Source organism: Tetrao urogallus, assembly GCF_951394365.1.
Source record: "Tetrao urogallus genome assembly, chromosome: 2".
In the NCBI taxonomy this organism is placed as follows: domain Eukaryota; kingdom Metazoa; phylum Chordata; class Aves; order Galliformes; family Phasianidae; genus Tetrao; species Tetrao urogallus.
Genome location: NC_136814.1, coordinates 93,864,860 through 93,889,189, shown reverse-complemented (window position 1 = coordinate 93,889,189; position 24,330 = coordinate 93,864,860). Strand labels below are relative to the sequence as shown.

At 38.2% G+C, this 24,330-nt stretch overlaps 1 protein-coding gene across 1 annotated transcript; it reads right to left on the bottom strand.

Moving 5' to 3' along the window:
- Positions 1–1,643: 1,643 nt before the first annotated feature.
- Positions 1,644–24,024, bottom strand: RNF144A (ring finger protein 144A; the record flags this gene model as incomplete). The annotated part of the gene is made up of 7 exons (XM_079550043.1): positions 23,884–24,024; positions 8,980–9,084; positions 8,725–8,785; positions 7,499–7,706; positions 6,264–6,411; positions 4,881–4,970; positions 1,644–1,775 (listed from the first exon to the last, which is right to left on the bottom strand). The coding sequence occupies exons 1-7, from the start codon at positions 24,016–24,018 to the stop codon at positions 1,644–1,646; spliced, it is 879 nt and encodes a 292-aa protein (XP_079406169.1). The 5' UTR covers positions 24,019–24,024.
- Positions 24,025–24,330: the final 306 nt, after the last annotated feature.

Here is a 24,330-nt window from a genome sequence, read left to right as displayed (position 1 = left end):
ATGAAAAGTAGGAGCTCAAGCTATGCTTGAGCTATGAAATCAAATTCCCAGCCTGTGAGAACAGCCAGAAGCTGCTGCATTTAAGAGGCTTAATACATTTTCAGTGCAAAGTTATCCTGGCTTCAATGTATTCATCAATCTCAGCACACTGACAAAGCACAGAAATAAATGATGAAAAAAATGTAGTCAAACTTCAGTCTACACATCATTCAGAAGATTTTCCTCTGGTATTACACGCAGACACGCACATCAATTCAGGTGCTTCATATTTCATGGAGACAAGTTATTAATCAAATTTCTGCTGGCTTTCAAATCAAAGCAAAATGGTTTCCAAATAAAATATTACTAAAGAGAAACTACAGTGATTAACAGTAGGTTGACTAGCACACTTTATTACCCTGGAAACACACAGCACTGAATTCTGCAAAATTATTACATCGAGTTAGTGATTATTTGTCAAATGAAAGCTTGTTTCATCACAGTATTGTTATTAAATAGCACACCCCATAGATATTAACTCTGATAATGGGCTAAGTAGTTTAAATGTTAACTTCCACAAATATCCCAGGCATTTTTTTATTATTGACTTGATGATCTTGATGTATTTTTATACGTAGAAGGAAAGATTCACTGATAATCCAAGAGTCTGCTAAATAGTAAAACTAGTCCTGTATTTTTAATACCTGCCCTAAAGACAGAAGCAAACTGTTCTGAACTCCCAAAATATTTCAATAGCACAGCTATTTACACATTTGGTTTAAATAAGATTATCTATCTATATAAAAAAGATTGAGATACCTGGATTAGAAGTTACATAGCCCTGTAAGTGTAGCAGAACTCCAAACAGCAAAAAATAACAATTCAGAAAAACACTAGTGGTCCAGCGGCAACAATACCATCATTTTTAAAAGAACCTTGATTAGATTTGATTAGAGCAGGTTTGTGTCACCACTCAATCACACAGCTTCATCAATTTGTTTTTAAAATGTAACTTTCAGTCAAACAAATTTCTAATAAGACTTCAAAATATTCCAGGAAGGCAACAGGACTAACTTTGTCCCTTAGTCCCTCCCCATACTTCTAGAAAGGCATTGGATGGCCTATATGCACCTTACTGACTTTGTTATACTTGCAAAAATATGCATTAAAAAGGATGGTGTGATAGCATTAACAAAAACATATAACAAACATGGTAAAGTCACAAAAAAGTTGACTATCCAATTAAAATGATAGACAACTTACATACACACAGGAATAAGACATCAAATTTTGAAGCAAACAAATATGCAGAGAGTTTTGATTTATATGCATTGTTAGCTTGTGCTGTTGAAGTCATTCAGCACAGTTCCCAGTCCTCCAGCAGGGCCAGAGAAACCTTTTGCATTATGTTTTAGCAATATCACCTCTTCCTTTCAGATAGCTACCTGGGTCCATGGTCTCCCTTAAGCACCAAACTTGCCTTTCATTACTGTCTTTGTCTATTACCACTTGATCTATGCAACAGTTCCTGGAACCAAGACTGTGAGTCAATGATAAGCAGAACAGGGCAAGTAAGGCTACAGCAATGTAAGTGCAAGAGAGAAACATCAACAGCAATAATAAAATCAAAATACATGTTGTGATGAGTCCAATCTTCCCTTGGTCTAGGTAGGTAGAGGGTCATCATCTCCTTTATTACATTTGCACTTGCAGCACAGAACAAATGGTGTAGCAAGTAAAAGGAAAGGGGAGGCCACCAAAAGTAGAAGACCAAATCCTGCAAAGATTCCAACCACCTGCAAGACAAAGGAATAGCACTGTTAGGGATGATACCTGTCTAGATTCTGATGACATCAGTACAAAATCAGTGTCCTTTGGAAGGATCTCAGCTACTGCCACTGGCCTCACCAGAGCTGCAGCTTTTTCCTGTGTGTATACTATAGTCAACTCCCCAAGTCAGCAAGCACAAGAGAGTAAATGTTCACGCGTTGTTGCTACAGTCAGAACCATGCTGCAGAATTCAGCTCCATCACACAATGTGAGACAAACAGCTATTTGCCTATTTTATTTTTGTTGCATTTGGAATAGCTAATGAAGCAACTAACTAGGCATTTTTTTCTTGAATCAAGCCTATTAAATGTCATGATCGAGACTACAAGACAGGCTCCTACTTGAGATGCTCCTCTCTTTTCCTGGAGAAAGTTCTGAAAATAAGCAGTTAAGGTTCTGGTGTCGTTCTGGAGAATCTTCTCACCAGCAGAAACACAAGCTTGGAAATCCCAGTCACAGACTACAAACACTATGGGCTGAAGGCCAGCTATGCATATGCCTAATGCTTTTTGTTTGTTTGTTTGTTTGTTTTTGCAGTGAAACCAGAGCTAATCCTGCTGTTTCAGGGGACGTGATCTAACTCTACATAAAAGCACTTGTTTTTTACATTTACATTATTGATCATCCCCTTCACAGAAGGGGCAGAAGACATCAAATCATCCATCTTCTCAGTATGTCAAACTATTAGTCTCTACAGAGTTTAATTTGGATTTTTAATTTTGTATTTTTTATTATTTTTTTTTAATTTAAGCAGAGGGTCACTGCTTGAGGAAGTTTCTCATTTGTCATAGACAGCTGCAACTGTATGCCTGCAAATTATTGAAGAAAATCACTTAGATTTATTCACACAAGAGTGTCTGTGAATAAGTTTGAACAATGGAGGCAGGAGGGGAATGCTAATCTGCCAGCAACTCCTTGAAACAGAAGGCAAAATGAAATTACAGCGCAGTCCTCATTAAGAATTCTCCTAGCCAGGGCTATAAAAGCCACTTCAACTAGCTGGCAAATATTTAATTTGCCTTGGAAGAGAAGGGATGATTTACGAGTGCTTTTGCCCGCCATGCACCATTTCTCTTGCTGATTGCTAGGTACTTCTCTCTTGCAGTTCTATGAGTGAGGCATTTTGGAGCGGCAGTGGCAGGAGATGGCGCTGTGGGATAAACAGCGCAGTGATAAGCAGCTCCAAGTCAGTCTCCTCACCTTGCACCAGGCTCTTCCTTCGGCCTTTGGCTGTCTAGGCATAAGGGGATCAAGCCTCCTTATTCTAATAGTACAATCTCTTGCCAAGAGAAATTTCTTTTGCAGCTCTAGTGCTGTGCACATTTCATTACTTTTTTGGAATTGCTGACAATCTGATGCAACTTCCATTTACTACTCTCTGCATTCATTTGCTACTGACATAAAATAAAGCTAAAGCTTCTCATCTTCACAAACCATGAGCTGTATGGCTTTGCCTATCTGTTTGTGGCTCATGCAATAAAGTGCACTAGAGGTGAGATAGAGCCACGCTGGTAGATGCCAAGTCACTGGACTGGACCGACACCTGCCAATATTTATGAGATGCCTATTTACAGCTTCCTTTCAGCCTCATCATGTCATTATTAAATACATGGCTAGGTTTCACTTGAATTTTCTGTTTGTTTTGTGGTGGTTTGTTGTTGTTGTTGTTGTTTATTTGTTTGCTTTTTATTTCTTTTTAACAGTAGGTTGCTGACTGAGGGTTACTCATTTTCCACTTGGTTCCGTTGCTTCTGAAGAAGTCACTGCCCTATGCAGCACCAAACCATTCCTTCTGGCCTAAAGAAATATATCATTTTTTTAAAATCCACAAACAATAAAACAAAGTCGCACTTCAATTTTCCTTGGATAAATACTCAAAGAAACTTAACATAAGGAAATGAATTCAACACTGAATTGCCATTAGTAGGTTCAGCAGAACTATATTCTCATTGGAAGAAAATTCTCTCTTTTTTCTCAACAATGACTGGAACATCAAACATATTGTCAATCAATCACACTTGTATTAACTACTGTTGCAAAGAACAGATTCCAAATATAGAGTGAATCCCCTCTATTACAGATATATAAAGAAAGCTTACGTACATTAACTTCAGTGCTGCGGAGGGAGAAGGCTGTGATCCTTCTCATATCATTTGTTTGTCCAGAATTCAGTTTATTCTCAAACAGAAAGAAACCTGTACTTCAAGAAACTTACTTCCTCCCAAGCTAAGGTAAATATTTACTGGCAGACAGTTAATTTAGGAAGAGATGAATTAGATACCTAGATGTTCTGTTATCTCTGAAATGACTGCCTAATTTACAGCAGTAGATTAGACAAAGTCACATTGGCATTTATATTACATGAATGAAAGTAGTGCAGACAGTGCTTTTATTACAAGTATTCACACTGGGTCCTGTCAAACTGATTCTAGACTACAAGAGGTATCCTCAGACTCTTTGTACTTGTCAGTTTGAATCCACATTTGGAACTACTAATAAGATCACTGGGTTACACGCTAGACTACCAAGCTCTATCTAACCTCCATGAGTGAGTCAACTTGAAGCCATAGCAAGATACTGAGCATAGAACAGCCTGGTTGAAAAGGACCACAGTGATCATCTAGTTTCAAGCCCCCTGCTATCTGCAGGGTCGCCAACCACCAGACCAGACTGCCCAGAGCCACATCCAGCATACACAGGCTTATTCCTTTCCAGTTCTGTACTGGAAGCAAAAAACCTCTTGGAGGATAAGTTTCCCATCTGACTGTAGGGTGTTGGCAAAACAGGTTTCCACCGCATTTACTGAGAACAGATTCGGACTGGGACTTTACTTATTTCAGCAAACGTAATCCTTTATAGTTTTCCATGGCTTTCTGCCACAGGGTGTCCTTTGTGGGAGAGCAAACTGTTTTTCTCCAAGCTGCTGTCCTCTTTAAGCTTGCTGTGGACATTAGCTACCATTCAGAACAATTTTACTGTGAGATGTTAAAATGAATAAGGCAAAGGAAGGCACTGTTTCAGTATTGTTTCTCTGTAGATCCATACAGTGCTTTTAAAGATCTGAGTTTTACCTGTGTTCTGTGCCAAATAACAGATGCCCTGGAGTGTCCCAGCTTATTTCGACAAGGTCCTTTGTCATAATGTATGAGGAGAAAGTCATCCTACAAAATATTAAATAGAAAAGTAGGCAATATACAGAAGTACAAACTGTTCTTCAAATTATAGAATACCACTTCCTGAGAACTTGAAACCAGGAATTGTACAAGAAGGTAAAAGTTTGATAAAGTGAACATGACCAGGTTCAACCTTTCCAAAGTGCCTTTGTTTACAGTTAAGTCTCTTCACAAATGGGTTTGTATAGGAAGTCTTAAATGTATATAAGGAATCTATTCTCTCAAAGGCTCTTAACTCAAATATTTAATGCTGATATCAATTTTAGAAAGAGGATCCAAGAAGAAAAGCTGTCCAAGATACATATTATATACGCACACATAAGGAACAAAGGAGAATAAATACTTGTACCACAGGCTTCCCAAGCTTGGTTTATTTTATTAATTGAAAAATAAAAGTAAGGCCAATACCGATTTTTGAGAAATGATTCTGCCATCTGTCCTACCATCCTTTTACAAACAAGCCAAATACCAGGGTAATACTCCTTTTTAACTGCACATTTAACAAGCTTGCAATTGTAGGTCTGTTGGTAAAACATTAAAACGGGACAACCATAGGATTTGAACACTTTGAGTAGCTTTTGGGAGTCTAAAACTTTTCCTTTGCTATTGTTAACAATGCTATAAAATAGAACGGATGACATGGAAACAGATGTTCTATATTGTATGTATTCTGATCTTCAGGCACAATAACAGGCTGATTTAAAAAATGTAAACACAGCAGCAGCTTACATATTGACAAATTCCTGGTATCAGAGTAACATTGCATTCTTTTTGATATATGAGATCTATTTCTTGTCCCATGGAAACAATAAGCAGTAAACAAATCCAAGTTCTAGCCCCCTGCATGGTGACACACCAAATCTAGTGTTTCTCTGTTAAACTTCCACAGAACTGAGAACACTGCAATACTTATCCTGTAACTTCTTCACGAAAGGGAACATTGAAAAGTCAGTGCTAAATAAAGCAGTATTAAAAAAAGAGGCCAAAAACTCCCACGATAAATGCCTCATAAAGATTGAAAACAGAATATTTTCACAAAATTTTACTTCATAATGATTATTTACTAACTCACATGGACAAAATACTAAGATCACACAGGTCAGACAAGTAAAATGGAATATACAAATTCTACTAAATTACCAGCATCAGCTCTGGTGGGTCCCAGTGCAATAAGTTATGCAGAAGATAATGATCTAGTATTAACTGATAAATGAGACAGCTGGATAGCAAAACAACGAACTTCTAACATCCTGAGAATGAGAGTGTAGTGCATCTACTCACATCGAGAGATTCCAGACAGTACCAGCAAAAGGCGTGTTTGCAGTTCTTACACATCATTTGGGCACAACCCTCGTCTCGTTCAATGTAAACTTTACACTTTGGACAGCGCTTGATTGGAGCATCATCTTCTTCCATCTTAAAAACGGAACTGTCGGAGACAGTAAGGAACTTATAAGATATGGGGCCATGAGAACTTAGAGAAGCATTTTTAAGAATTGTGCTGAGAAGTTATGCCTACTTTTTCAAAAAAATCTTGAGATTGCATGTTTCTGCTTTCCTTGAGAATCTTCTCTAGAAATTTCCCTCCAGAACAAAACCCATTTTTGAGGAATGCTGTTATTTCACAGTTGATCTCTTCATCTCTAACAGTGTCCTAATGAAGCATAGTTCATAAGTTACAATCAGCACCTCTTCTTCTTGTCTTGTACCACTATGTAAAACTGTAGGACACTCCATCGTGCAGTGGGCACAACAAAGAGGAAACAGTGGAAGAACACTTAATTCCACAAAGTAGCTTTATACCCTGCAGAGCTTTTATGCATGCCAAACACTGAAATATGCCTTGAGAAATGTAACTTCCTGTAGCCACTGCCAGTGGGAGATACAAGATTAACTGAAGGGGAATCAACTGATTGCCTTTTAATCAGTGGCTGGATAAAAGGACATAAAATCTTTAGTCATACTATAGGCAACCATGTCACAGAAAAATGCTTTCAATACATGAAGTGTGTATGAAACTCCAAATGCAGGTAGCACAAACTGCTACTGGCACATTAAGCTCCAAAATACTAAGGAAAACTCACTTTAATTTTTACCTAAGGTAAAGAATGAAGTAAAAAGTAAAAGCAATGAAAAAAATAAGGAAAATAGATCAAGCATTCTAGCTTTCCATGAAGTTAACAGAGATTCTATTCTAATCAAGCGTACACAAGAGCACATGAATAGGAACTCATCAGGACAACATCCTAGTCAAATTTTTCCCACTGGGGCAAAAGAGCTGTTGATAGAGGTTGAAGGAGCTCCTTTGTGCTTTGCTGGGAATGGTGACAAGGGGTGAGGCAGCTGAGAGGTCTATTCTATGTTTGAATACACATTTATAAAAATCCAAATGACTAGATGAAGGAAAACATCTTTAAACTAAATGTCTGGAAATTGCTTCTTTACTATTCATACTTATATTTGTTAAAAGATTCAGTGTTTTGTTTCCAAACACTTGAATCTTTGCAATATTTTACCTTGTTTCTCCTGGAAGAAAAGAGATTGGCATGTTCTCCTGACAGCCTTGACCTGGATGCCAATTAGATTTGCAAACAGAGCAGAACTCAATGTCACAGGCTTTGCACTGGACCAGCTGGGGACTCTGTGGGCTTGATTCCTGGAGCTGGCAAACTGCTTGGCAAGTGGAGGATGGACACCAAGTCCGACATGGATCCAAAAGCACTTCTGGACGGGGACATAAAAGAAAAAATTTCAAAGGACCCACCTTCCACAACAATATATTCCAGCTGAGGTTGACTGGCAGGGCATTCAAAACCACACATTTTCAAAGGAAGCTTTTTAATTTATTCTACTCACTTAGACATAAACCTTGCCTGCTTATCAAATAGGCACCAAAGTAAAGTGGGTTTCCAGCATCAGAATTAATTATTCATTTTCATTCACTGAACTAAACTTGTTCTGAGAATGAGATGTGGTATTTTTCTTCAGTTGTACTTAACAAACAGTTATATATAGTTATATACCTGTATAACTATACAGCTATACAGGTATAATGTATCAGAAAGTGCTTTTACAGTGCCTTGCTCAGTAGGATTATACTTTCAGTTGGTTTCTGCACTAACAACCACAAGAATAACAAGTGTTATCCACTTTCATCCCTCTCTCGGAGGCTGTTTACTGGTAAGTTATTTCATATTTCAAAGCCCACTAGAGTCAATAAAAACTCACCACTGACTTTAGTGGTCTCTAGGCTGGGTTCTTCCCTCAGCAAAAGCCTTACTCTAAGTTCTCTGTGGTCACATACTATTTACAAGATTTCACCCAGTTCCACATCACTGAAGGGAGCCAGTCAGCTTATATCTCATAAAAATTAACAAGAGTCATATTATGGTTACATACATAACTGCCTAATATTTATGTACCAGATTTTAGCATAAGGGATATTGGTGGCTTCTTAAAAAGAAACAGGCTACCTCTCAAGCAACACTCAAAATAGAAGTCACTCCCTCCCTCAGTTACACAGCAACACAATACATAGTAATTTTCTTTCCTTGGTTTATTCCTAGAACATTGCAATGGGCATCACGCCAACAAAAGCAGAAACTATGTATACATTTTTTCTTTCTGACAATCATGCAATTAACGCACATGATCTTGTGCAGAACCAGATTCTGATTTTTGGGGTTGCTGAGGAGTGATACCATTCCCAAAACTTTGCACTGAATAGCGTTACATACATTACCTCTTTCAAACTGTAGTTTCTTATACCTCTGCATGATTTCTGATGCAACCATGCACTCAATCTGTTGAAGGAAGAAAAAGATAAATTTCCAATTAAGAACAGAAGGGACATTTTCAACAAATGGAGAGAAAATGTTTGACCTTTTGAGAATTGTTAAAAATGTATGCTGGCAACAATGACAGCTGTAACATAAGAGCAAGATACATATAGACATTATGGAAAGAAAAAAGCCAACAATCTGCAATAAAAACATACCTCATTTTCTTGCAAATGACCTCGCTTTGGGCAGGCAGCATCAGGGCAGCTGATTGCTGTTTCTAGACCTTCTTTGATCAAAAGTTCCACATACTGTTTTAGGCACTGTAAGAGAGCCAAAGACTGAGTTAAGTATTCCACCAAGAATAAGCCACTCAGTATTTTAACACTCTTCCTCTGGAACTCTGAAGAACATAAACTTCTTTGACAAAAATATTGATGTGTCCATTTTACTACCACGGCCTGTACTCACAGCATGTATTGTGGTTATACTCTCAGGTAAAAAATAGCAAGTTCACTTCCTCATCAAATAATTTTTCCTCAAATTAAAATATGCAGCAAATAAAAAAAAAATAAAATAAAAATAAAAATAAAATAAAATAAAATAAAATAAAATAAAATAAAATAAAATAAAATAAAATAAAATAAAATGCAACAGTAGCGGGGAAGAGACAAATCTAACAGGGAGCTAAGGAGAAAAAAAGTAAAAACCTGGCTCCAAAAATCTTTGTGTGATGGGAAATCACAACACAGCTTAGTAGGCAGCAACTACCCAGAGATAGATGTCTGTCAAGCACACCAGAGAGCAAGGAATGTATCCTGCCTTCTGTTTCTAGAGAATAATTATGTAAACTTCATGGTATGTCTCCATGCTCCATAAGAAGCAAGAATGTGAGAATTAGGACTCCCAGAAGAAGTACAGTTTCCATGGGTACCGAATAATAAATATTAGTGGTACTAATACTTTTTCTCTCCTAGCAACCGTAGCACCTTACCTAAGTCATAACTGAAAACATTGCATCTGACATACTGGCACATAGCATGACTGTCATCAAGAGAGAGGGCAGGGGATTACTTTAGAAAAAGGGCAAGTCAAGCCCAACCCTCATTAAATTTTGAAGAAAATCTATCCCTCTACCTCCATACTTCTCCCATCAAGGTAAGCACACGGATGCCTGCTAGGGAGGTGAGGGCAAGGCTAAGGGAGAGAAACCTTTTTCTCTGCAGGTTCCTCAGCTTTAGCCAGCCTGGTGCTACACAGCAAGAACAAATGAGGGTCTGTTTGCCACTGGGCAGGTCACACCATGGTGGACACCTCATGAGTTCAACTAGTACCAGTATACGGCACAAGCCCAGCAGTGGAAAGCCTGGAAAGGCCAAGGGCTGAGTCAGCGCTGCTGAACCCAGCTTTCCCCACTGGAATTCACCACACAAAGCACTCTCTGCCCTGCAGCCAGGTCACAAGGCATGTGTTTGGCCCATCCCTGCGCATGTGGCTTGTGGCTGCTGTGGTCCAGGCCTTGAGTCTACTCACTCAGCCAATCCATCTTCAGTTCTCTCTCATAATATGTCTTTGCTGCTTCTTTCAGTGAACCTATCATGTAGCTTAGTGGTTTGTTTTGGATTTTACCTCTCACATCCTGATTACAGCAAAAACTTCACTTTCTACCCACATAATTTCAGCTGCTATGGTACATGGCTCTGCTGGTGACAACCTGCCATTGCCTTGATAGCTTGCAAATCATTTCTAATTCCCCTTTCCTGTCTCTCTTACTCAACAGAGAAAGCAGGTCTATTTTTGGGAGAAAAGAAAAACAGACTAGATAATTGATATCTTTAGAAGTTTTATATGCATTAGAAAAACCCTTTGTGATGAATCAGAGCCTACATCTTTATAAGCAAGGATTTACTGGAGATAACAGTTCATTTAGCAGATGTTTGACTTGCAAAAGGTTTCCAACATATCACTTTTATCTCTGCAGAGAGGTGTAGTGGTTTGAGAGGACTGCTAGCAGCAATGACAGCAGAATGAGCTCTGCAAGAACCAGGCCCTAGGTTGCGTGCCTTGGCAGGCTGTGATTTCAGCTGGAATGAGGTATTAGCATGCCATAATGACACTATTGGCTCTTCCCTTTCCCCTCCATTTGCAGATGCCAAGTGTGGATTAAAGCAAAAACGCATACAATTTTAATGCCAGCACTTAGCACTTACAGAAAGTACTTTTCGAGCTGAATGAGTTTTGCTATCATTAATCATTAATGTGGTTAATTCCCTCAGCCTGTTTGGGAGCATCGCCAAAACACATTTGATTTGTTTCTCTTTCTTCACATCTTCCAAGGAAGGATATAGCTCATCCCTGCCACAGGCAGTGTCCAAGGCTTTCCCTTTCCACTGATGTGGCACTGGCACTATATACTCAAAACGAACCCAACTAAGGTGCACTAATGATGCTGTGCTTTCTGGGAATAGAGATGCTGTCTTGAGGCCATGGAGTAATATTAGTCAATTATGCAGAGGATTAAACATTTTGTTTGCTCAAGACTTCTCCAGTCTAGATATTTTTCAGGTAGAAAAGGTGTAATCCAGAGAGGTTGCCAGGCAGTTTGAAGCAAAGGCTACCTGTGGCATGAAAGCAGATACAAAACGTGCCACTTGTAGCAAGAAAAAATTAACTGGTGCAGTACTGGAAATATATGATGATTAAAAAAATGTATAAATCACCCAAAATAACATTCAAAATGGACTGTATTACATAAAATTCCTCAGAGAAGTGGGAGCTGAAATTAGGAACATAATGACATAATGACAGAATAGGGAAAAATGAACAAGATATCCTTCCTTTTGTAGACTGGCTCTTACAAAACTAATATGTGTCTTTATTTTTCTTTTAATTGACACACGTCAAGGGAGAGTTACTCATACTTGGAGCAATACTTTTACTGAATTTAATTGTTTCATTCTTTAAAATACTTTGTATTTCAGTAATTAAGTATCTAAATATTTAATTGAGTCGTACTCAGGGATACTCTAAACCTGCTAAAAAATGGCACTATTTACATATACAGCTTGATATAAGAAAGCCGAAATAAGACTAGTCATTTTAGAAAAATTAAATCTTTACTCTGAATTAATAGGTAATAAAAATAAATGTTTCCTTTGCATTCAGTTTTGTACTCAATTTCTGTACTCTGACAGTCTTCATGCTTAGACAGCATGAAGAAGGATCAAGTGTGTTGTAGTTTGTTCCTGTAGCTTCAGTAATCACTAAAACCATATGTACTCCTACTCCTTTTTGAATACTGAAGTAAAACATGTCCTTTTATGATATTCTTTAGTCAAACTACTGTATTTTACAAGACAGCTGCAAAAACAGGTGTTTGTGGCATACGTTTCTGTCCAGTGTACGTATTGTAAGCATACTGAATGATTCAGGGGAGAAAAGAAGTCATTATGCTATGACAGCAATCCAGGAGATTACTAAATTGAAGTATACAGATCTATACCATTTTACAAATCTTTGCATTTTCCATGGAATCATAGAATTGCCTAGGTTGAAAAGGACCTCAAAGACCATCTAGTTTCAACCCCTCTGCTATGTGCAGGGTCACCAACCAGCAGACCACGCTGCCCAGAGCCACATCCAGCCTGGCCTTGAATGCCTCCAGGGATGGGGCATCCACAATCTCCTTGGACAACCTGTACCAGTGCATCACCACCCTCTGAGAAAAAAAATTCCTCCTAATATGTAACATAAATCTCCCCTATCTCAGTTTAAAACCATTCCCCCTTACCCTATCCTATCCATCCTCATAAACAGCCGTTCCCCCTCCTGTTTATGAACTCCCTTCAATTACTGAAAGACCACAGGGAGGTCTCCCCAGAGCCTTGTCTTCTCCAAGCTAAACAAGCCCAGTTCCCTTAACCTTTCTCCATAGGAGAGGTGCTCCAGCCCTCCGGTCATCTTAGTGGCCCTCCTCTGGAGCTGTTCCAAGAGCTCTGCATCTCATTGCACAGCATGTTTCAGACTGCAAGTCAAGACTCATTGCATGCCTCAGTTGCTGTCAAACAGCATAAGATCAGTAAGAGCAGACCGCTTAGTTCCCCTGAGCAATACACTTGTGCTTTTCCCTGTGATTGCATACTCTTTGTGTGTTCCTACTTTGTCCTTTTTCTGTACATCACTGTTGTCCTTTCTTACCAGTTGGTGTCTCAGTGACTGTCTTCCACCTGGTAATCTAAGAATCCTCTTGTCATTGCTGTTCCCCTGACAAAGGGCTGGATAGCATCCATGGGAGGAGTTTAGGTCTAAACCCATTCTCCCACAAAGACCAACTGAGAGCCCAACTCAGGTTTACTATGAGTTTCCAAAATAAGCAAGGTATACTTCTTCATTTTATTTTATTTTTGTCTTTGCTTCAGCGATAGAGGGCTAAATAAAGGAACAATTTCCCATCTGAAGCTGCCAAGCACAGCCAGATATTTAAGACTCTGCCCAACGAATTGCACTTCTAACCTTTGTACATCAAGGACCGCGATGCTCAGAAAGGTAGAATCACAATGACCTCTGAGGTGCTGTTGCTTTAGAGCTGAACATCTTTGTCCAACGCTGTAAAGATCAAAGCGCCCTATAAGGATCTAAACTTTCCCTAACTTTCAGACTTTAACATATAATCTCACTCTGCTACATTTCACTCAAACTAAACTGCACAGGACACAGCAAAATCTCAATGTAAAGAATTAAAATTTCTGGATTTTTTTTTTTCTTTTTTTTTTTTCTTTTAGAATTCCTGCATCAATTATGCCTATTTCTAATGAAGATGCTTTGACTTGTTTCTTCTGACATTCAAAACCAAGATAAAACTATCAAAACACATACGAACAAAACTTCTGTTTTTCCCATATGGAACAAAATCTACCACCTACTTTGAGGGGAAAAAAAGTGTTCACTTGGTCTTTAAGGTAAGTTTGCAATACAGATGCACTGAATTAAAAACATTTGGAAATACTTATGGTGAACAACTTCATTGTTTGAAACAGAGGACCACAGCTTTTCAAAAAATTATAGCAAGATTACCATTAAGAACACTCTATTGCTAGTATCACAGGAAATAAGAAATGACTTTTTAAGATTACATTTTTCATTTGAGAGTTGGGCAGGCAAGAAGATTATCCTGTATTAATTCCTTAACTGTTGCTACATGGATTTTCTCATAATGCAGACTTCTAACTATACTAATGCTGCACATATAAGTATCAAGTCATCCGGGAAATTTCATAAATAAGTCAGTGGATTTAGAAAGGCCGAAAAGAGTGACAGGATTGCAGAGCCAAGTATATCATCACCATAACATTTGATTTATTTCTTAAAGCTTTAAATTTATTTTAGTGCTGGCATTAAGCCACAGTCCATCCCAAAACAAAATATGCACTCACAAAAATCATCGCATGATGGCATTGGTGAAACAGCCAGGAGAACAATCCTTCACTTTGAGCAGACAATCTCTATGTTCTGCATTCTACTTCAGGGACACAAGGTTTGATGTGCTTTCTTGAATGTGGGAGATTGCTGCTTTATTTTTTTAACAGAAATTCTGATTCTAAAATTAGTACTCCTGACTTCCAATGCAAAGAGGGAAATGGAAAAAAACATTGAAAATAAAGTTCATACTGAACAGTAAGACATTTCCAAGACAATTATTAGTTAGACCAAATTAATAAGAGTCCAGCAATATCTCTATCATCTGTAAAATAGGATTAGATTAACCTCCATAAATATGCATACATAAAATAAATATATGCACTCACCCATATATTTATTGAAACTTATATTTAACAACAGGAAGAGATAGGAAGTGCTGGTTGGTATTTTAAGCTTTACATTACAAATGACACCAGTCTAGGTGAATATAATCATTTCTTTTGGCCTAATAATCAGTGAAGAAAATAAATATGAAAGGACAAGAAGTGAGGAGTATTCATCACCGTTTTGTAGCTACATATCTTTTTGTGCTAAAAATATACTGAACCAAAATTTAAAATCCATGTGATAAAGGTACACTGATAAGTAGGAAATATTAAAAATACACTTCAACAATTACTTAAAACAGTTTTGTAACATTTTTATACTCTGCGTCCCAGGATTTTTTCTTTATGTTGCTCAGAATTGAATATCGGGAAGGTGGTACCTTTTCTTCTCAGAAGAGAACATGATACCAAGGTTATTCCACTGCTCTGTGCTAATTCCATAATTCCACAATCTGTCTGGTACATAGGTATTTATGCTGGTAGACACTATGTAAGTCTTCAGGGTAAGGTGATGTAATGCTAGTTTTTAGCTTTGGATTAGAATAGCAAATAGGAAGCAGAGTGCAATAATCTCAGAAGGGAACTGGGAGAGATAGCTAGGGTATGAGAGAATGAGTGATTGTTTGCTACAAGTAAAAAGCAGAAAGATGAATTTGGGTGCCCATGTCTCAGATAGTGGCTATTATCTTTGGAATAATGCTTTCCTTCCCTTTAGTCAATACAGAAGATTCACTCTGAACTGGAGAAATTTTCCTTGAAGAAATTATTGTCTAAAGGAAAGCAAAGCTGAACAGTTCCAAAAGGAAAAACTCCTCTAAAATAAACAACAGCCTACAGCTGGATATTGTCTGAAGAGGACTGAATCATGACTGCACTAGGTTTGAGCCTGAGGCTTCCTTAATTTTTGAGGAGTAGGAATTCCAGTAGCCATATATTACAGCTATATGTTACATTTCTCAATGTTTCTGTAGATCTCCTAAAAGCAACAAGACTGGCAATCTGGTGCTGAAAAAAAAAAAAAGTGCTTTTAATGTTAGCATTTTGTGGAAAGAAAAAAATACTTTGTCAGATTGCAGCGGTATATTTAGAAACATAAACATGTGAGAAGAAAAACATTGTAGTTTTCTTGGAGAGCTTTTAAGCTTCTTCCAAACTTACTGTTTTTTTGTGGGTATTTTTTTCTTTTGTGTGTGTGTGTGTTAAGCAGTAGTTATAATCCTGCCCAAACTTATTCTTACTTAATCACAGGCTCAGCTTTAAAATGCTCTTGCACTGCTGCTCCCTTGTGCACAATTCTCTATTGCAGATCTACAATCTGTCTTTTTAGTATCACCTTAATCCTATTCAAATGACAAGTGATTTAGAGGAAATATTTATGTATGCTGAATCATAAATATCCCTAAGGCATACACACAAGCACAGAGGTGATTTTTTTCTCTTTATTAGATATACTGTCACCTGTTACAGACCAAATCCAAGAACACAATCTATATGCAACATTACAAACCTCTTAGATCTGAGACAGATGTACATTAGACAGATGTTTAAAGTTTAAAGTAGAATCAGAAACATTAACAAATCATTTCCACTTACCTAGATATTGTGTCAGAGATAAGAATTTACTTTCAAAAAAAAAAAAAATCCAGACTACCAAAATTGCATTTGTTATTAAAGTTTTATCTGAATCATCATCCTTAATAAATCACATGAGAAAACAGTCACTTGATACGTAGTACTTCAAATCGAATATCTGAAAGCAATAATGGAACATTCTTGCCCAGTTACCCTTTTTTATATCCTTACTTTGGCTGAGGCAAAAATCATGCTGCACAAGCACACAAAAATTCACTCTAATACAAGAATCTACATGGTTCTGCAGTGGAGAAATATCTAGTGCCAAATTTGGTTGCTTTTTCAGTCAAAAGACATGCGCTGAGAAATGAACCTTGGCCAGCACAAGAGGTGGAAAACATGACAGGTGATAACTACTTAGTACCAAAGTATATCATCCTGCTATAGCCCATATTTTCAGCTTAAATTCAGTCACATCTTCTTGCCCATAGATAATGACCAAATGATAGCTTGTCTGGAGAAGATACCTGCAACCTGTTCTACCATGCCTCAGGACAAACTCCCTGGGCATCCTTCCCTCAGATATGAAATTTGTTGTCCAAAGGTCTTCATGCTCTCATGAGCTGAGAGGACCTCAGGCTAGGAAACAAGCCAGCTGCCAGCCCAGAAAGAGATTCAACTGGTGCAAGTGTGACTGTGCTTAGTGCAAAGGAACAGCTCTTGATTCATCCTGCAGACATCAGGGAAGACTTGGCTGCATTAGCTCTGCCTCTTTCCAAATACTTTCTGACTGTACACCCAAATAGCAAAACACTCACTGGCATACACTGCTTAGTTGATGCAAGCAACTTGCAAAGATTATGTATGTTAGTCAAGGGGTGCAGCATTTGTCTGCACCAGCGTTCAGCTGTGTCAATTTGAAGACAGGGAAGTTTCACTTATACTGCCATCAGTCAACAAATGACTAAGTGAAGCAATAAGGAACATAGAATCATCAAGATGCAGCTATTTTCAAGGAGAAATATCTCTTAAAGAGAAATCCTGTTGACTTCTTCAGCAGGACAAATGTCATTAGAATAAGGCTAATATTGAGGCACAGCAAGTGATGTCTAGGGAAGATCATTAGCAGGACCAAGTAGCAGAAACTACATAAAACTGAAAAACAGCTGTGTGTTTCCAGCTGAATATCTCAGTTGAAAAAGGGAAGGCAAGGAAGACTTACAGCTGCCTACATTCTTAACTATTTTTTTGTATGGCCATGCATATGTATCAGAAAACAGTCTTCCCTTATACAGTTGCATGAGAGAAGTTACGTTTTATTTTTCCTTTTTAAAATTTCAGAACAGAATGAGTACTTTTGAGTTGGAGGCCAATACCCCTGCAGCAAAGAAACTTTCCCTTTCACGTGCAAAACAGTAACCAAACAATAAGAAACTAGTTTTCACAACATCTTGATAAAGACAACTAATGTTTATCTTGCCCAGTAAAATCACCCTAGAGAGGGGAGAGATGAAGGTTCTTAATCAAGCCCAGCTTTCACTTAGGGCTCTGCAGTTCCCAACTGCACCTTACTGTGCAAACAGGCCAGTTCATTATTAAAGCAGGGAGCTTTGTCCTCATAGCACCTGTGAGCCAGAACCTGAACTGCAATGTGAACTGCTATGTAAACACAATGACCTGTGATCACAAAGCCTCTACTGAGGCACCACGTGTTAAGATTGGTATCAGTTTTCTGTTAAGGTTTCAGGGAAGTGAGAACAAGCAGCAAGCTCTAAGCATTGCCAGAAGCTGGTGCGAAACGGGAAAACGTTACTGCTGCTAAAAAGTACCCAGAGCTCTATAAAAATGGCACAAACCATTTGGTTTTCCCCTTCCTCCTGTTTCAAAGCAAGTAGGGCAGCTCCCTTAGCTGTATTGGGAAGGCAGCCAGGCTCTCATGCACTCTTCTCCTGGTATCCTCACTGCCTGGGGAAAGCAGAAACTGCTTCATTTGGAGTGAGGGAGAATACCGAGTAACCTTTGCATTTTACTGCAATTCAGTAATGCTCTTTGTGCTTTCAGTCCAATGGAATTAAAAAAATAATGCTTGCTGCCACTTACAGGCAGCTTAATAATGTTTGTCTTGTTGCTCATAGGTCTTCCATTCAGGTCTTCATCCTACCAAGGAGCTCAGTTTGGGAAATGTCTAGAATTAAACTGGTGTGTACAGACAGCCATGATTAGGCAGATAGAGTAATCCTGGTTAAAGAGGGGTACTGATAGCAGGATAGTCTATCACTATACCTACTGTCATGCTACCTGAGACAGAATATGCTTAAATAAACATTCAAATCATTTAAGCCAAACTCAGAGGGACACCTAAAGCACCAGAAAAGATGAACCAGCTGTCTCCGTGGCTTAAGGTGAGACTGTGGATAAGAATCAGGGTATGAGTATCTACTAACAGAGAAATTAATACTGCTATACCTGTTTTATAATACAGTCACAGGCAGTTATGGAAGCAGAAGGTAAGGCTTAAATAGATGTTGTTTTATTTTCTAATTGCAGAGGTTGTATCTTGCATCTGAGTAGCCCTCCTCCTTTCCACTGGTAGTAAATTAGCAGATGAGTGATTAAAACAGATTTCTCCATCAACAAAGACAAACTCTCTTTCAGGCTTTGCATTTCTTCAAGATACTTGCTTCCATGAACTCCCCACTTGAATTTTTTCTTCTTAAATTGAGAAAGAAAAGCAATGAATCCATTATTACCAGTATGATCAGTACTACATAAAAACTTGAATAGAATTGAACTGTCTCGTATCAAGTCAAGAGGATCTTAGCTTGGCTTGAGAAAAAGTGCTGGCATCACTGTACTTGAAACACTATTTAAAATTATCTGTATGCTTTATACAGTATTTAAAAAATGCAACCTGGAAACAGATCTCAGCAGCTAACTTATTAACTGGAACAAAACCAGCTGTAACTTAAGTACATATACAATTGATAAGGTATCAAGGGAACATCCTGTCCCATAAAACACACAAGAATTTCAACATAGATCATAAAGTGGTGAGAACTGAAAGCAGCAAATGGACTAAACATGCTCCCCTTCTACCTCCTCTAAGAAAGTAGACAAAGGCTAAATAATAACTAAAGGATTTTGGAGCAGTATCTACATACTTTGGACATACTCTACATATAATAGATTCAGTAGACTGTACTAAGACAAGTAGAAATACACCTGGTGAAGTATTTGGCCTGCAGGGTTTTGATCTTGATAGACCAAGTTTTATCTCTATATAGATATATATGTACAGAGAGATTATATATGTGTGTACATACTACATACATACATTTGTGTGTGTGTGTATATATATATATATACATATATATATATACACACATACAATTTTGTAATTTTGTTCTGGCTTCTTGCTTTTATGTCAAAGACTGGAGGTAAACGGTGACCTCTGCAGTGATATGAAGGAGGAGAGAAAGAACAAGAAGTATCAAATAGAAGTATGAAAACTGTTTTTGCCACAACTCTTGCTCCTGACTCTGAGCCTTCAGTCTAAACCTCAGCAAGCTGAGACAGAATGTTACACAGAGACCTTTTAAGTGCAGCATTACTGGCCTGTAGGCAGAATTCAGATCACCATGCAAATTCCTCAATCCTGTAATATTTCTGTCTGCAAGCCTTCACTCCCTTATAAGAAGCTCTGTGGTAAAGATTGTGTCTTGCCAACACTTATACAGTATAACACAAAATTGCTATTCAGAAAGATAGAATGGGGGTCTCCCTCTCTGGTGGAGCTGGGTCGAATAGAGCAGATTGCCACTCCTGAGCTGATGATTCAGAGAAGCTACAATTTCCCACTGTATTATTTTGCTAGTTGTGGCTACTAGTACAATAAGTCATCATGGTTTTTTATTGTTATGATTGTTAATGCACACACAATGCTATTGAGCTCTCAGGTTTTTGTACATTTGCATCCATTAGGAATATACCTGTTGTTTGACTGTTTGATATATCAGAGAGACAAAAGTCTAGAGAGCAAAAAGGAAAATAAGCTGCCTGCTGTTAGCTTTTTGTTTCTTCATTTTCTGAGTACTGTCAACATCTTTGTCCTCTTGCAATCAGGTCAACAGGGGAAATCTTGTGTGCTTTTTAAACTGAATCAAAAAAGTAAGACATTAAAGCATTTTAAAGTCACTTTTTCATACTATAAATTAGCACACAGGAGGTAGCCTTAAATTTCAAGATCGCATGTCTCATAGCTGTTGCTTTTCCCAGGAGAAGTAATTAATTTTGCATGTTTTGCTCAGAAAGCTTTCATGATAACATTCATCTCCTTATAGATGGAAATTGAGAATAAAGCAAACACAATCACTTCATTTTTGTTAGATTTATTTTGTATTATGTGGGTTGCTCTGAAAGTAATGCCTCCTACTTATTTCCATGGTAAGTACAACAGCTACAAAGAGCACAATAACATCATCTGATAAACCAAACTCTGCACCAGCAAGGGTGACTCACTGTTTCACAACAGCTACGACAGTGTCACTGCTAAAATACACCACCTACTGCCTCGCTGTGCTCATATCTACTATTCGTTCTCCAGAACTGTTCAGCAAGCACCAATTAATGTTAGTGAGAGTAATTTCTTTTTCTTGCATGGAGGAATTTAATTGCACACTTTTATTTCATACACACTTCCATGTTGGATGCCACTCTGTTAGAATCTTCCTCTGCTACCATTTGTCACATGGCAACAAAATGTGAAAGAATGTGAAAGAATAATCTGGCTGTTTTCACCATTTATATTGAGGACTACCCTGATTTCCAGAAATATCAGGTTTCCAGAAACATGAAAGAACACCACAGCTGTCAATTTCTTCCTTCACCATGAGTTATACAGACTTTGGCCTGACTAATTACGGAAATATTTTCATAGGAAACTTATTAACCTTTAGGTTGTCCAGAAGGTAGAGATGAAGGCCTTGTGTTCCCATCATTCTGAATTCCTGTTCTGCCCAAATCAGTGGTCTGCCCCTTCAAATGGCTGAAATTGATTTCCTATCCTCAGCCAATGAAAGTAAGGGTAACTTTATTTTACTTTTACTTTGCAAGACAACTTGGGGCAAATAAATTTTTCAGGGCACTCAAACATCAGCTCGTACAAATCCTGAGGTAGACAAGATAGGTTTGTTCTCCTGAAAAGGTCAAAACAGAATTAACTATTCAAAACAATCAAATAAGGATGTTAAAAATGATCATTCCAGCTGAGTAGAGGTGAATACAGGAATCTAATTTTAACATGGTAAGTTTACTTAGCCTGCTCTTAGAACCTGGTCTATTAGTGAAGGTTACTTCACTATATGGTGTATACTTCACTATATGGTTTAGTAGCTTGTGGCACTGATAGGAATGGGAGGGTGGTTGGACTAGATGATCTTGCAGGTCGTTTCCAACCTTGTGATTCTGTGATTCTTTATCATCATAGTATCTGTAACAGGTTATACCTTCCAAAATGACACTAAGAGCAAGTAAGCAGACGAAATAGAAGATAAGGGATGGCAGCAAACCTCAGAAGGAACAAGATGGTGCGGAAGAGGCATTTGACAATGAAGCCTTTCAGCTACCTCGTAAGAGTTACTGAAAAATTATTGAAAATAAAATATTCTCTACACAGGAAACAGAGACACAGAAAACTCAGCTGTAAATACCAGAACTACCCATTGTACAATAAAGAACAGTTTTCATGAAGTCCAACAGTCTGTTTTTTTGTGAAGCCTGTTATTTTATATGCTTTTGCATGCTTGAGTAAACACTTCTTTCAGAAGTGCATAATGAAGCAATGCTCATTTTTTAATTGTACAGAAATATTGTTTACAACAGACTTCATCTGTTTACCTGCCTGTGTATTCATCTCTTTTCCCATGGAACATCAAAGGGAAAGCTCTTTGTGACAACTTGGATTTTTTGGAGTATGACATGTATTAGAATCTGAGCTGTTCACATTGCTTCTTTTTTGAACAGTAACAAAAAGGAGCTGTCTCTTTTGTTGGCAATTCTTGATAATCATCATCAGAAAAAAAAGAAAAATTATGAAAAAATAAGTAATACTTCTAGATAAGAAAAGAAGCAGTAAAGACCACTTAAAAATTCTGATGCCAATACCAGAAAAATTCCACTGAAAAGAGCTTTCAAGTTAAAAATCAGGTGATCCCATATCTGTACCTATAGTTTCTCAAGAGTTTATGATGCTCAACATCTTTGAATAAGACATATCCTAGAAATTACGTTCTTATTGGTGTTACTGCAATTTTTCCACTGCTGAACAATTAGAAGATTTTCGGTGTACTTGCAGTCATCACAAAATTAAAGGATCTAATATTTTTATTCCAAATCACCATTAGGGGTGGGAAGCTACTCTTACTATTATTTCTCTGTTTATAAATTAGCAATATTCACGTATTGTGAGGATGATCCTTGCTAAACATTACATTTGTGTTCATCAGTGTTTTCCACTTTAAAGCCATTCCAGGAATGTATTTGTGCAATACAGCAATTAAAAGAAGCCAACAAACTTTAAATGATTCTAGTGTTATAGAATAAAAATTAAGATCAATAATATATGAGACACTTCTCTACTTCTTCTGGCAAATTCACAGCAAAATGAAACAAACAACAACAGCAAAAAAATCCAAGTCACACATAGAAGAGAGAGCAAAGTGAATAATCTGGCTAAGGATGTAGCTGTGTACAACAATACACTAAAGCACTAAGTTAATTTTATTTACTGTTTTAATAGGAAAACTGAGATATTTATTTGCTAGTCTCTGTGTCAAGTGTGCAGCTTGATCCCATTAATGGGATGAAGTCCAACAAGACCAAGTGCGAGGCCCTGCACTTTGGCCACAAGAACCCCAGAGAACGCTACAGGTGTGGGGCAAAGTGCCTGGAAGACTGTGTGGAAGAAATGAACCTGGGGGTGTTGGTTGACAGCCAGCTGAACACGAGCCAGTAGTGTGTCCAGGCAGCCAAGGCCAACAGCATTCTGTCTTTTATCAGAAACAGCGTTCCTAGCAGGGCAGGGAAGCGATCATCTCGCTGCACTCAGCACGGGTGAGGCTGCACCTTGAGTACTGTGTTCAGTATTGGGACCCTCACTACAAGAAAGACATCGAGGCCTCTGGACATACTTCAAGAAGGGCAACAAAGCTGTGAGGGGTCTGGAGCACAAGTCTTATGAGGAACAGCAGAGAGAACTGGGATTCTTTAGTCTGGGGAAGAAGAGGCTCAGGCAAGACCTTATCGCTCTCTGCAGCTATCTGAAAGGATGCTGTGGTGAGGTGGAAGTTGGCCTCTTCTGCTGCCTATCTACTCATAGAACTAGAGCAAATGGCCTCACGCTGTGCCAGGGTAGATACATGTTGGATATTAGGAAAAATTTCTTCACTGAAAGAGTGGTCAGGTGCTGGAATGGACTGTCCAGGGACGTAGTAGAGTCACCATCCCTGGAGGTGTTGAAGAAATGTTTAGATGCTGTACTAAGGGACATGGTTTAGTGGAGAAATACTGGTGGTAGGTGGACCGCATGACCTTGGAAGTCTTTTTCCAACCTTGGTGGTTCTTTGATTCTACTTCTAGTGTAACATCAACACTTCAACGTGAAGCACACTCAGTAAAAATGCATATAATTTCTTCAGTTAAGAATTGCGGATTGTTTTTTATGCCTAATTAAAAACAAGGCAAACTCACCAGAGTACAGAAGATGCATTGGCATTGTGCTATTGTTGTCATCTGCTCCACAGGATATTCACCAAGGCAGAGCTTGCAGGACACTAATGGGTCAAGTACCAAGTCCCAGGTAGGCCTATATCTTGCTGTAGTCATTGCAGAGCAGTCTGAAAAACAGAGTAAAAGTCCAGATATTCCATCACTTCCTTATATTGATACTCTGCACTCTTTTGCTATTGCAAACCCCATTGTCAGCCTCTGCCTGCTACATATTTGGAAGCAATATAAATAGCAATGGTTAGTTGGGCAGTGTCAGCACTTGGAGTAAATATACACCCCCTGACTGACAAGGCACTCAAGCAAAAGGAAAAAGCCATGGGATGCACTGACAAAATGTCATGTGAGCAAGCAGGATACATCCTTAGGACATGGATTTACATCTGACATAATCTCATGCCTAGTTCTTGT